The sequence below is a fragment of the Haplochromis burtoni genome, unplaced genomic scaffold (assembly GCF_018398535.1).
Source record: "Haplochromis burtoni strain Fernald_Lab_line unplaced genomic scaffold, NCSU_Asbu1 Contig_1117, whole genome shotgun sequence".
NCBI classification, from domain to species: domain Eukaryota; kingdom Metazoa; phylum Chordata; class Actinopteri; order Cichliformes; family Cichlidae; genus Haplochromis; species Haplochromis burtoni.
The window spans coordinates 12178-24393 of NW_024583478.1; the positions used below are offsets into that span (position 1 = coordinate 12178).

Consider the following 12216-nt stretch of genomic DNA (forward strand, 5'->3'; position numbering starts at 1 on the left):
GTGCAAAGAATAAGGACTGCAATGTACAGAGAGGTGTAGTTATGGATGACAACACTCAAGGAGCACTGAACAACAAAACAGATAAGGAAGCGAGGAAGGTTCAGTCCCATGAACAGTTAATGTCTCAAGTTAAACCTAACCAGCCGGACTTGTTTCAGGCTCCCAGCACCCAGCAACCATCGTTAGTTTTCTCCATGAGCCAGACGAAGCCTCCAGCAGATATAGTTGTCGCTGTAAGCGGAGGCATAGATATAATGACTGTCACTAGTGGCTTTGTTAAAAACGACACACTCAAACCTCACAGTGAGAGCAATGGGCAGAGTGGATTCAACTGTTTGGGGAATTGGAATGGGCAGCAATTAGAGGCGAGGGCGCAGCCAGACAGGACATCACAGCCGCTGCCGTCGAGCTTTCTCCAGCCACAGCTCCAGCCTCAGAATCAAACCCAGCTCGACCCTCAACCTCAGTCACAGCTGCTCGCCCTGGAGGGTTTTTTGTCGAAAGCTCCACCACTGAGCACCAGAGATACAAACAGGAATGTGGATATCAGGGGGCAGAATAATCACAACTCCCACCACAACTCGCTGACTGCAAGTGCTGGACAAATGGAGAAGATCTGTCCCTCTGTAGGAGAGAAAACTGCACCACAGACCACAAATCCTCTCTGTGGGTCTTTAGGAGTCCCCTCTCAGCCAAAGTCCAGCTTGGGGTTCACAGATACTGGACAGCAAGGACCTTCCATTGCCCCTGACATTCATATGGTGACACTGCAGCTCTCAAAGTCCCAGGTGTGCATTCTTATTTTACTGTAGCCTTTCCCCGCACAGAGTGCATTTTGCTACAAAGAAGTTACACCGATGTTTTTTTCCCCTTAAAAATGTTGTCTTCTTTAGACAAATACCAGGGTTAAACGTCACAAAAAGAGAGATGTGGCGATAGTCACATTGGCCAGCAGATGTCACTGTGGAGATTGTTTCAGATTGTTTCGAAGGCTCGGTACAATTCCTTCGCAAACGGTTCAAACTTGTCATCTTACTTATGATTTTCATCAGTTCTCAGATAAGTAAGAAATAGACAAAGCATTAAATGTAAGAAATTGAGGTGTTTGCACCATGAAATAGCAATACACATTTTACCATATTAACTGTTTTTGTCGTTGTCCTTTTGAACCACAGTTGAAATAAATTTTATTTTAATAATCAGATTTTTACTTTGAAGGCGAGCTAATGAGCTGCCACTGCTTGTTCTTTTTTATGACATGTGGTCTAATAAATTAGTTAAAAACTGTACATATTTAATGATGCACACTTTATTAGATATATTTGTTTATTTTTTTATCATCCTTTTTTTTGTTTTTTGTAGGTCTGGTGACTTTCTTGGGGAGGACGGGTAACTTGAAAAGTCGTTCCAATAAAGTTTGTTTGAACTGCTATTAAATAGACATTTATCTCCATCTGCTGGTAGGACTGAGTAAATGTACTGTGGAGACAGGTATAGCCACTTTTAACACATTTGACCATATAACAGCCCAGAATTAAATCACAACAACAGACAGAATTCAAAAATGTGTTTTAATCATTACAAGTTAATAACAATATACAAAAGTAGCTGCTGCACAACAAAGTTTCTGTATTGAGAACCAACTTATAGATATTCTGATATTAGAGTTAAATCTCCAGTTGTTTTTCTGTGAAAATACTGAATGTAAACTCATGTAAACACTGGCAAAATACTGTGAGATGAATCCAGCGGGGTTTCAGGATGGCAGGAAGGGAACATTTGTTACATTTCACAGGCAACACTTTCTATCTGGCTTTTTCCTTAATTTCCTGAACTGCTCTCCTCCGTTTCAGGTTGGTGTAGAGCAATGCAAAGTTGACAATATACGTGGAGACACAGACCATGCAGAAGTCTCCCAGAACAAATGCGAGAATAGATGCAAGATAGAGTGAACCGGCCACAGAGACCCAGGAGGAGAAGACCAAAAAAGCTGCTGCTTTTTTAGACACAGACAGTCCTGTAAATAAAAAAGTCAAATAGAGAGGATATCAGGACCTCAGTCAAACATAGTACATCATTGGGAAATTCCACACAGTCTCACGTCCAGAGTGGAGTAAATGTATTGCTCCATATACATATTATGCAATCTTCAAATACCTGAAATACTTGTGCTTGCCATGGATCACAAACACATTGACTTGCAAATGATATTCTGAATAAAAAGCTCTCAGCAATGCACTGTAATTTAAAGAAGACAATCACAGACTAACCAAGGCCCATCTGCAGAGTGTAAAATATGATGCCAAGAACACTGTTGGGCTGGTTTAGAGGACTATCTTTGGCCACAAAGTACTGGACCAAACCAAAACCACGTCCCCATCTGCCAGAAAGAAAGAAGTAACAGTCAGGGCAGCAATTTCTTCAAAATAAAATGAACAATATTTTTTTTTCTTTCTTTATTCCAATGAAATATAATCAGCCTTACAGAGATATGAAATGTGATATGACCATTTAAATGTACACAAAAGGTATCTATGGCCAAAATGCTTACTTTCAGTAACTTAATACATGTAAATGTTCTATGTAATTTTGTTACATAAGTATGTTAAATGTTAAATTTAAGCAAATGAAATTTACTTGAATGGTATACAGAGTTTATAATCAACATATTTTCATTAATGATTATTTATAAACCTTCGATTTTATACATTACAGCTAAATTTTACTTAAAATTATTGCTTCATGTTTATGAGGGCAAAGAATTATTTCTTGAGTGTACAACATTAAGCGTGTAATAAAGATTTATTCTCTTAAAAATGACAAGAAATGTCAAAATAAATGTATATACCTTGTATGCTCACAATGTGAAACGGGAAGCTACTTGCTTTAAAGTTTTTTCAGATAAATTAAGAACACGTGGCAATTCAATGGGGGTAGAAAGGCTAGAAAAAATATGCTAAAGTATCAGCTGGAAGACAAGATAGGATCAGATATGGATCAGTGGTCACTTGAAAACAGATCGAGGTAAGCTGATTCTGCACAAAAAGCGCAGGCATGAGGAAAAACAAAAAGCAGGAGTCAAATCATACCTTGAGGTAAAAACTCTGGAGCAGCTTACAGACTCCCCCATGTCGCACAGCGCTCTGTAATCTGCGTTTCTCTCCCTGGATACCTCGACGTGAAGGGCATAAACAGACAAAACCAAACCGAAAAGGCAAAAAAACATGCGTACCTTTCGCTCCCATTTGGGGAACCCCTGAATGGCACCCATTAGGACACTAAAAGATGAATTTATTGCACTAATGTTTTGAAACTGCACGGTCCAGTCTGGTTTCCTTTCAAGCGTCACCGTCCTAGTCAAGACGACGTGTTCGTGCTCAGATTGTCGCTTTTGATTGGTCTGTGCTAGTTTTGCGACTGCTTTTCATTGGACGGTGGAGTCCAGATGTTCGCAGATGGGTGTTTGCACTGTATTTTTCTGTGGACTTCAGTCTGTTTGAGCTTTGAGGAATGTTAATAACCACCCTCGCTGTTCATCTCACGCCACTGGAATATTCCACTGCTAAACTATTATACCTGAAAGAGTTTGTTTGTTTGTTTGTTTGTTTGTTTGTTTGTTTGTTTGTTTGTTTGTTTGTTTGTTTGTTTTTACTTAACCAAAAGTGTCTGATTTTTTTAACATATCCACTCGCAAATGCGTCATTAAAATTGAGCTTAACTAGAGGTAACAACTGCTTAATCCTTTAAATAAAGTAACACAACGTGCTTAGTAAGCTGTGAATTATACTATCAGTTTGGGAGATTTCAGTAATATAATTTTCTAGTTAGTATATTCTCCAGCTTTGCCATTTGTCATCTGTTTGAGCCGATAAGCCTTCGGGCTGAGTTGGATATATGTTATTATATTATTATATATAAAGTTAATATAAAGCACCAGCACGGACAGGTATCTTTGCACAAATCTGACTCCTCCTAAAGCAATTGAACTGTGGGGAAAACAGAAAGAACAGAAACAGAAAAAAAATCACAAAGATAAATAATTATATTTACATAAATAAAGCGGAGACTGACCAGTAATGTGCCGCCTCCCAACTCGTCCTCTGTTCCTATTGGACGAACTACTTTATGTCAGCGCATGTGGTTGGTCCGCAACATGGCACTCAACCCCTACACGGAACTATATGAGGAAGCGGCAGACAAAAACAAAAGATGGTCGTGCTACTACGGGGTTAAAACGTCAATGCGGGTGTTGTGGGTGACTCACAAGGTGAGCGCACATTCCTTTAACAGAAAACACGTGTCAGCGTTTGTCCGTTTTGTTATATAATATACAGAAATGCGGTTTAACGATTTCTGTGTCTAGAGTGCTCCAGCTTCAGGTAACGTTATTAGCCTACGCCCCTGCGACTAGTGGCGATCATGGTTACGTCTTTGTCGTGCGGTTAGTTTATAACTATGCAGTACAGAAATTAGTGCGTTCTTATAGACAGCCTCTGCTGGGTTTGGCCTTCAGCTTCTCGCATGAAGACTCCAGCTTCATTGTGGAGACGTTAGTAGAGAGCTACAGGTTTGGTTTTGGCCACTTTCACTGCCAGGCCTAACGGGTGTGGAGTTACTGATCACACCTAGTTTGAGCCTACCAGGTCACTCTCACACAGTTTATCAGCGTTTAAAAGTGTGTTTTTATTTACCAGAAGCAGCAGTTTCTTTTTATTTAAGATTTTCTCCTAAATCTCAATTGAGAAAAACTTTGGCATGTGGTGGTGCTGTCTCTATTGTTCCTCAGTACCCACATTAACAGAGGCACTCCTGGGATGGCTTCCATGCGCACAAGTGTTCAAAGAAAATGCTTTTATATGGGCTTAATTTTAGTTTTGAGTAAAATTGATTTTAATGGTGACAGAAACACTGCATAGTGTTGCTGCTACAGACTCCAGCATAACACATGTGGGTCAAGCATAAGGTCCGGGGGCTAAAATCGGCCTAGCAGAGACTTTAATCGAAAATGTAAAGGAGAACATACATTTTGTATGTTTACATTTATTTTAATAAATATTACAGCTTTGTCTTGTTGACTCTCCCATGATCACTCATACTACCCCCCAAATAATTAAGTAAATAAATAAACTGGCATAAAAGTTTGTTTTTTAAATATCACTATAGAAAGCTCACATTTTCTGTGAAGTAATAGAAACTTTTTTGTTTACAAATATAGGGCAGTCCAGACCAGGGGTCTCAAACTCGTGGCCCAGGGGCCATTAAGGATTTTGAATATTGGAAGACGGAGTTTGAGCTTAATAATTTAGACTATTTTAGATACATCCAGATGAGGAACTACCTCCAGCTAAACATCCTTACCAAAACAGATGTAGATGATCCAGTTTTAATAATTTTTCGGAAAGCTTACCTTACTTAAGGATATGATTGGTAAATTATAAAATGGGCTTTGCCCAGGAACCCCATTCACTATTATATTAAAGAAAGGTGGGAAAAAGAAGGTGACATTGCAATAGAAAATGAATGGCTGATTGGCATGTAAATCGATATGGAAATGTATGAACTCTAATATGTGGCGGGATTACAGTTGGAAAAGTCTGATGCATTTTTTTATAACACCAAACCAGATGACAATTGGCACACGGGTACCCTCGGTTGTTGGAGAAGGTGTGGGGCACAGGAGGCAGGGCACTGGCACATATTCTGGGATTGCTCGAAGATTAAGCCCTTTTGGCACGAGTTCCACAAAGCCTTAATCACTATATTTAAGGCAAATAATATACCTTTACATCTCTACTATATTCCTAAATAATCTTGATCTTCTGCAGGACATGAGAAATAAATATCTTTTTATGATTCTTGTGACAGCTGCCAAAAAAGCAGTTACAAGATGCCGGCTCCTTCCCGTGCCCCCCGCTATGACAGATTGGAGGGACATTGTGAATGAGATTTATGCTAATGGAATAATTCATTCTCAATTGTCTTAAGAAGAATGTTTTTGCCAAGTCGATGGTGTCGAGTGGGTCAATTTTATTAAGCTCTTCAACCGGACTTTGTTGAAATCTTCATCTGTTTAGAGACTAAGTGCTGTGTTTATTTCTTGTGAGTTCTATGTATGACATTGTTGCCTTCTCTCCCTGCATTTTTTTTCTTTTTGTTTGTTTGTTGTTTTGTTTTTTTTTGTTCCCAAAATGTAAAAAGTTTAAAGTGGGGTATATCTGGATATTTTGTTTTTGATGTGCTATGTGTTATACTCCATTTGTTTGTTTGAAAATTAAAAATAAATAAACAAATAACTTTTTCAACTTTTCTGTTTTTTATTCTTTACAGAAAAATGTCACTCAAGGAGGGTGGAGAGAGTAAAAATGGTCAACTTGTGGCGTCACCTGAAAGAATGGCCACAGACAAAACCAGAGAAAACCAGAACCCACGGGGAGTTGAGGTACCGGGCAGCAACGCAGACACCAGCACGGCAGCTAAAAACCTGGCTTTGCTTAAAGCACACTCTCTAGATGTGAAGTTTGATGTCGGAGAGGAGTATGACATCATAGAAACCATTGGCACCGGGGCCTATGGTGTTGTTTCCTCTGCCAGGAGGAGGGACAATGGTAGGGCTAATTTAGTTTAAAATATATATGTAATTAATTCTGTCTTTAGTACAATGCCGAATAAATGATCAAATGTGGCTCTCCCTTAATTCTGTTCTGCATTTACACTTTGCAGGCCAGCAGGTGGCAATAAAGAAAATCTCCAACGCTTTTGAAGTGGTGACAAATGCCAAACGCACACTGAGAGAACTGAAGATTCTTAAACACTTTAAACATGACAACATTATCGCCATCAAAGACATCCTGCAGCCAAACCTCCCTCATTCTGCCTTCAAGTCTGTGTATGTACTTTTCTTTTTTCTAACTTTGGCTAATAACACGTCCACAGATAGATCTGTAGATTATTAATAAATGCGAGAGCTGGAAACATAGTCATCAAATTGGATGTTGTTCTGTTATGTCCAGGCTTCTTCCTGAAGGGGGGAATTTTGGCAGTTTTTTCAAAGAGATTTTAATCAGAGCTGAGGAATGCATGACATGCAACCCCTTTACTGTACAAGGGCATGCTTACTGTCCTGCCCCTGCCCCCTACAAAAGGGCCACCTGATCTAGAAACAAACAAATAAAATAAAAAAAAACATGCACAATGTTTTTTGTACATTTAAATAAAACTAAAACGGTTTATAAAATGTGAAAAACAAAGCCAGTTATGTGTAAATCAAAATTGTTGACCTGACATCTTTGTGCACACAAGATCTTAATGACTCTTGTTTAGAACAGTAATAAGTTTTAGTAAATTTATTTTGAAGTCTATTTCATTGGGTAAGAATGACGTGCCACTGGTCCCCTGTCTGCCCTGGGCAACAGTTTATAAATAAAAAGTATTTAAATATATATTGCCAAGTGCGCATGTTGTTCACCTTACTTTTGCTTTTCCTGTGTGTGCAGGTATGTGGTGTTGGACCTCATGGAGAGTGACCTGCACCAGATTATCCATTCTGCCCAGACGCTGACACCAGAGCACACACGCTACTTTCTGTACCAGCTCCTTCGTGGCCTTAAGTATGTGCACTCTGCCAACGTCATCCACCGTGACCTCAAACCTTCCAACTTGCTGGTGAACGAAAACTGTGAACTAAAAATCGGTGACTTCGGCATGGCAAGGGGTCTCAGTTCACACCCTGAGGAGTCTCATTCCTTCATGACTGAATATGTGGCGACTCGATGGTACCGTGCTCCTGAACTCCTGCTGTCTCTGAATCACTATAGCTTGGCCATTGACTTGTGGTCTGTGGGCTGCATCTTTGCTGAGATGTTGGGCCGTAAGCAGCTGTTTCCTGGAAAGCACTATGTACACCAGCTCCAGCTTATTTTGAATGTGTTAGGCACTCCTCCCGAGGGTCTAATTGGTGCTAGTAGGGCTGACAGGGTCCGCGCATATGTTCAGAGTCTTCCATCACGATCGCCCATACCTTTGGCCAAACTATATCCACAAGCTGAACCGGAAGCATTAGACCTGCTGGCGGCCATGCTGCGCTTTGACCCTCGCCAGCGAATAAGCGTGACAGAAGCTCTGGAGCATCCTTACCTGGCTAAATACCATGACCCAGATGACGAGCCAATTTGCGTGCCAGCTTTTGACTTTGAGTTTGACAAGCTTCAGTTGAACAAGGAACAAATTAAAGAGGCAATTCTGATGGAGATCCAGGACTTTCACAGAAACAAACAAAGCTCTCGTCAGAGGCTGCAGTTCAGGCCTTTGGTGAGGGTGAAAGGTGGAGCTGCAGCACAAAGCAGTAACCACTGCAGTGCTCAGCCTGCAACTGTCAACCTGAACGAATCATCAGTGGTTCCCTTGGCGCAGCACCCACAAGCAGCACAGCAAATGAGAGAGGTGAAATCTCAGCGGCAACAAGACCACACACCAGCAGAAGGGAGCCACGCATTTACAAATCACATGACGACCTTCAGTAAGCCTGCATCCGCTTTAGAAGTCGCCCCACCCCATGTGAATCACAATTTACCTCTCCTCTCTAAAAGTGAAAGTGGCCCGGTTGACGTGGACATGCCAAGTGCCAACTCGGAGAACGGTCAGCCAGAGACTATAGATTTAACAACACCGGTGTCTAGTCAGGACGCTCCACCAGAGACGATGAGAGACAGCGAGACACAAGGGCAGCTAGCAAGCAGTCAGGGTCCTCTAGCTCAAAACACCCAGAGCCAGAGCATGGCCCAGCCTGCAAACTCCATTCCTACAAAGCCAGCACAGGCAATGACAACACTCCCCACCACTGTGCCTTCCCTCTCTCTCTCTGCAGCACAGGCCCAGTCACTTTCTCAATCCCTTTCACAGTCCCTGTCCAAGAACGCCAGACCTGCTTCATGTGCAGTAGAGGGAACCAGAAAAGAAGGTGCTATTTCAGAAGACACTAAAGCTGCACTTAAAGCAGCGTTATTGAAATCAGCTCTCAGAAATAGAGCCAGGGGTGGTAAGTTGGTTCTTTCCCATAATCTGCTTTTAATCGCTTAAAATTTTAGACCGCCTTCATCTGAATGTAATATTTTCTTTGCAGATGGAAGCACCTCGGCTCTGGGCACCGACACAGGCGCAGGAGGAGTTGCGCCGTCCTCCCTGTCTTCTGTTCCGGAGTCGCGTCGGCCTGTCACAGCCCAGGAGCGTCAACGAGAAAGAGAGGAGAAAAGAAGGAAGAGGCAGGAGCGCGCGCGCGAGAGGGAGAGGAAAATGAGAGAAAAAGAAAAAAGAGAGGGAAAACAAGGGGATTCGCTGGGCGGGGTTCTGCTGACTGACAACGATAAAAGTCTTCTGCAGCGCTGGACAAAGATGATGGACAGCCGCAATGAGAAATCTCAGCCTTCTAATAACGACGGTGCAAAGAATAAGGACTGCAATGTACAGAGAGGTGTAGTTATGGATGACAACACTCAAGGAGCACTGAACAACAAAACAGATAAGGAAGCGAGGAAGGTTCAGTCCCATGAACAGTTAATGTCTCAAGTTAAACCCAACCAGCCGGGCTTGTTTCAGGCTCCCAGCACCCAGCAACCATCGTTAGTTTTCTCCATGAGCCAGACGAAGCCTCCAGCAGATATAGTTGTCGCTGTAAGCGGAGGCATAGATATAATGACTGTCACTAGTGGCTTTGTTAAAAACGACACACTCAAACCTCACAGTGAGAGCAATGGGCAGAGTGGATTCAACTGTTTGGGGAATTGGAATGGGCAGCAATTAGAGGCGAGGGCGCAGCCAGACAGGACATCACAGCCGCTGCCGTCGAGCTTTCTCCAGCCACAGCTCCAGCCTCAGAATCAAACCCAGCTCGACCCTCAACCTCAGTCACAGCTGCTCGCCCTGGAGGGTTTTTTGTCGAAAGCTCCGCCACTGAGCACCAGAGATACAAACAGGAATGTGGATATCAGGGGGCAGAATAATCACAACTCCCACCACAACTCGCTGACTGCAAGTGCTGGACAAATGGAGAAGATCTGTCCCTCTGTAGGAGAGAAAACTGCACCACAGACCACAAATCCTCTCTGTGGGTCTTTAGGAGTCCCCTCTCAGCCAAAGTCCAGCTTGGGGTTCACAGATACTGGACAGCAAGGACCTTCCATTGCCCCTGACATTCATATGGTGACACTGCAGCTCTCAAAGTCCCAGGTGTGCATTCTTATTTTACTGTAGCTTTTCCCCGCACAGAGTGCATTTTGCTACAAAGAAGTTACACCGATGTTTTTTTCCCCATAAAAATGTTGTCTTCTTTAGACAAATACCAGGGTTAAACGTCACAGTTTCCTGCTTGTCTTAAAGTGATTTAAAGGGTCCAAAGTTCAGTTGAGCCAATCTTTTCTTCTTTTCTGGTGTCAGGTAGAGGATCTTTTACCCCCTGCATTCTCAGTCACCCCTAAGGGCAGCGGGGCTGGCTACGGCTTGGGCTTTGACCTGGATGACCTTCTCAACCAGTCTCTTACAGACTTGCAACACAGTGACAGAGAAAGGTGAGGTCTGACGCAGCTCTTATAGAAAGAAAAAATAAACACTTCCTGCTCATTCATATGAAAACATTATGTGCATCTGCTTTGTTGTACTATTTAAATTATTAAATAGTCTCAGAAAGGAGACTAAAGGAAACCCAATGAACTGAATATAAAGAACTGACATCCAGTTCTGAAAAGTGAAGATATTTAATAGTAAGTCCCTCAGACATGCATTCTTTCTAGTAGCCTGCAGGGTCGACTTCTCTGGTCTCAAAAAAAGAAGTCAGGTCATATTTGAGAACATGACCCTATTTTTCCACTGGATTTGTGGCATAAGTACACACTGACCTGAATAGTTTATGGTTACTAGTAGATGGACCGATCCGATATTACGTATCGGTATCGGTCCGATACTGACCTAAATTACTGGATCGGATATCGGAGAAAAATAAAAAATGTAATCCGATCCATTAAATATCACGAAAGCACCTCACAAAACTTGCAACACGCCGTAACTCACCTCTCCCCCCCCCCACCCCCGCCCAACCCCCGAGCCCCACGTCCCCGAGAGAGTATGCAATCCGTGATAGTATCTGCTGATGTTGTACAGCGATCCTGCGTAAGTTAGAGTCTGGATGCCATCGTGACTTCTGCTAGCACTTCAATCATGAAACTGCTTAATGATCAGCTGATCGGCTTTTCTGTCGCGAGTCCGTCTCTCTTGTTTGCTTTTGGCCCACTTTGCACCAGAAAGAGGAAACCAGCGGCTGAACAACAGCAGCACGTTTAAGCTTGATAGCTGTTGTTAGAATTATTTAATATTACTTTCTACTCGAGGATCTTTTTCTACGTAGCTGACGGCTGGTAACTGTGCAGGGGCGGATCTAGCAAAGTTTAGCCAGGGGGGCCGATAGGGCATTAACAGGGAAAAGGGGGCACAAAGACATACTTTTCTTTCTTATTCTCATTTAAAATGTCTAGCTTTTAATAAATAATTATCTGACACCCAAAGTTTTAATTTGATGTAAAATGAATAGAAGTCAATTACTGTATATAGTAACTATTAAGTCTAATATACCCTAGTAAGCTATAGTACTTTTTCCTTTGGGAAGGTACCATCTGTGCAGTCTGCAATTTTGTTGAAGAAAGATGTTGAATCTATTTAATATTTCTTGAAAAATAATTGATTTCTGTGCATTTTTTTTTCACACTGCATCAAATTAAGGTTGATTACGTCGATTAAGCATCATGAGGTGGAGCGTGAGGGGTGGTTCCCTATTTTTTATTTATTTATTTTTGTTGTTGCTGGGAGTTGGAACCCTATTAGTTAGGTTGCTTAATATTTAGCTAAGTACTCTTTAAAATACCAGAATAGGGAGGATGGTGTAGGTTTAAGTTTATTAGATTGATCAGTATTGCTGAACTATGAATATTTTTTTTTGCATACAGGTATAACAGAATAGCTTTAGTGTAGTTGTTGTTTTAAACTTGAGTATGAACTTATACAAAATGCAGCAAGATATTTAAAAAACAGTTTTGTTGATTAAAAAACACTATATCGGATTCATATCGGTATCGGCAGATATCCAAATTTATGATATCGGTATCGGTATCGGACATAAAAAAGTGGTATCGTGCCATCTCTAAGTTACTAGTAGTGTAAGTATGTCAGCTAATC

The 12216-nt window shown here is 41.6% G+C and overlaps 3 protein-coding genes across 3 annotated transcripts in view; 2 read left to right on the plus strand and 1 right to left on the minus strand.

The window, feature by feature from the left end:
- The window catches only part of LOC102301640 (mitogen-activated protein kinase 7), a gene marked incomplete in the record, with an annotated part of 6214 nt that extends 5332 nt beyond the window's left edge, over window positions 1-882 (plus strand). The window contains 1 exon segment of the mRNA XM_042216566.1: window positions 1-882. Coding sequence (XP_042072500.1) covers window positions 1-812 — 812 coding nt within the window.
- Window positions 883-1553: 671 nt separating this feature from the next.
- On the minus strand, window positions 1554-3379 carry vkorc1 (vitamin K epoxide reductase complex, subunit 1). Its single transcript, XM_042216561.1, has 3 exons — window positions 3090-3379; window positions 2271-2380; window positions 1554-2017 (listed from the first exon to the last, which is right to left on the minus strand). The coding sequence occupies exons 1-3, from the start codon at window positions 3269-3271 to the stop codon at window positions 1806-1808; spliced, it is 504 nt and encodes a 167-aa protein (XP_042072495.1). The 5' UTR covers window positions 3272-3379; the 3' UTR covers window positions 1554-1805.
- A 773-nt stretch (window positions 3380-4152) lies between these two features.
- The window catches only part of mapk7 (mitogen-activated protein kinase 7), a 9530-nt gene continuing 1466 nt past the window's right edge, over window positions 4153-12216 (plus strand). The window contains exons 1-6 of the mRNA XM_042216565.1: window positions 4153-4267; window positions 6328-6605; window positions 6721-6886; window positions 7494-9034; window positions 9119-10221; window positions 10429-10559. Coding sequence (XP_042072499.1) covers window positions 6332-6605; window positions 6721-6886; window positions 7494-9034; window positions 9119-10221; window positions 10429-10559 — 3215 coding nt within the window. The 5' untranslated portion in view covers window positions 4153-4267; window positions 6328-6331. The remainder of the gene's footprint in view (window positions 4268-6327; window positions 6606-6720; window positions 6887-7493; window positions 9035-9118; window positions 10222-10428; window positions 10560-12216) is intronic.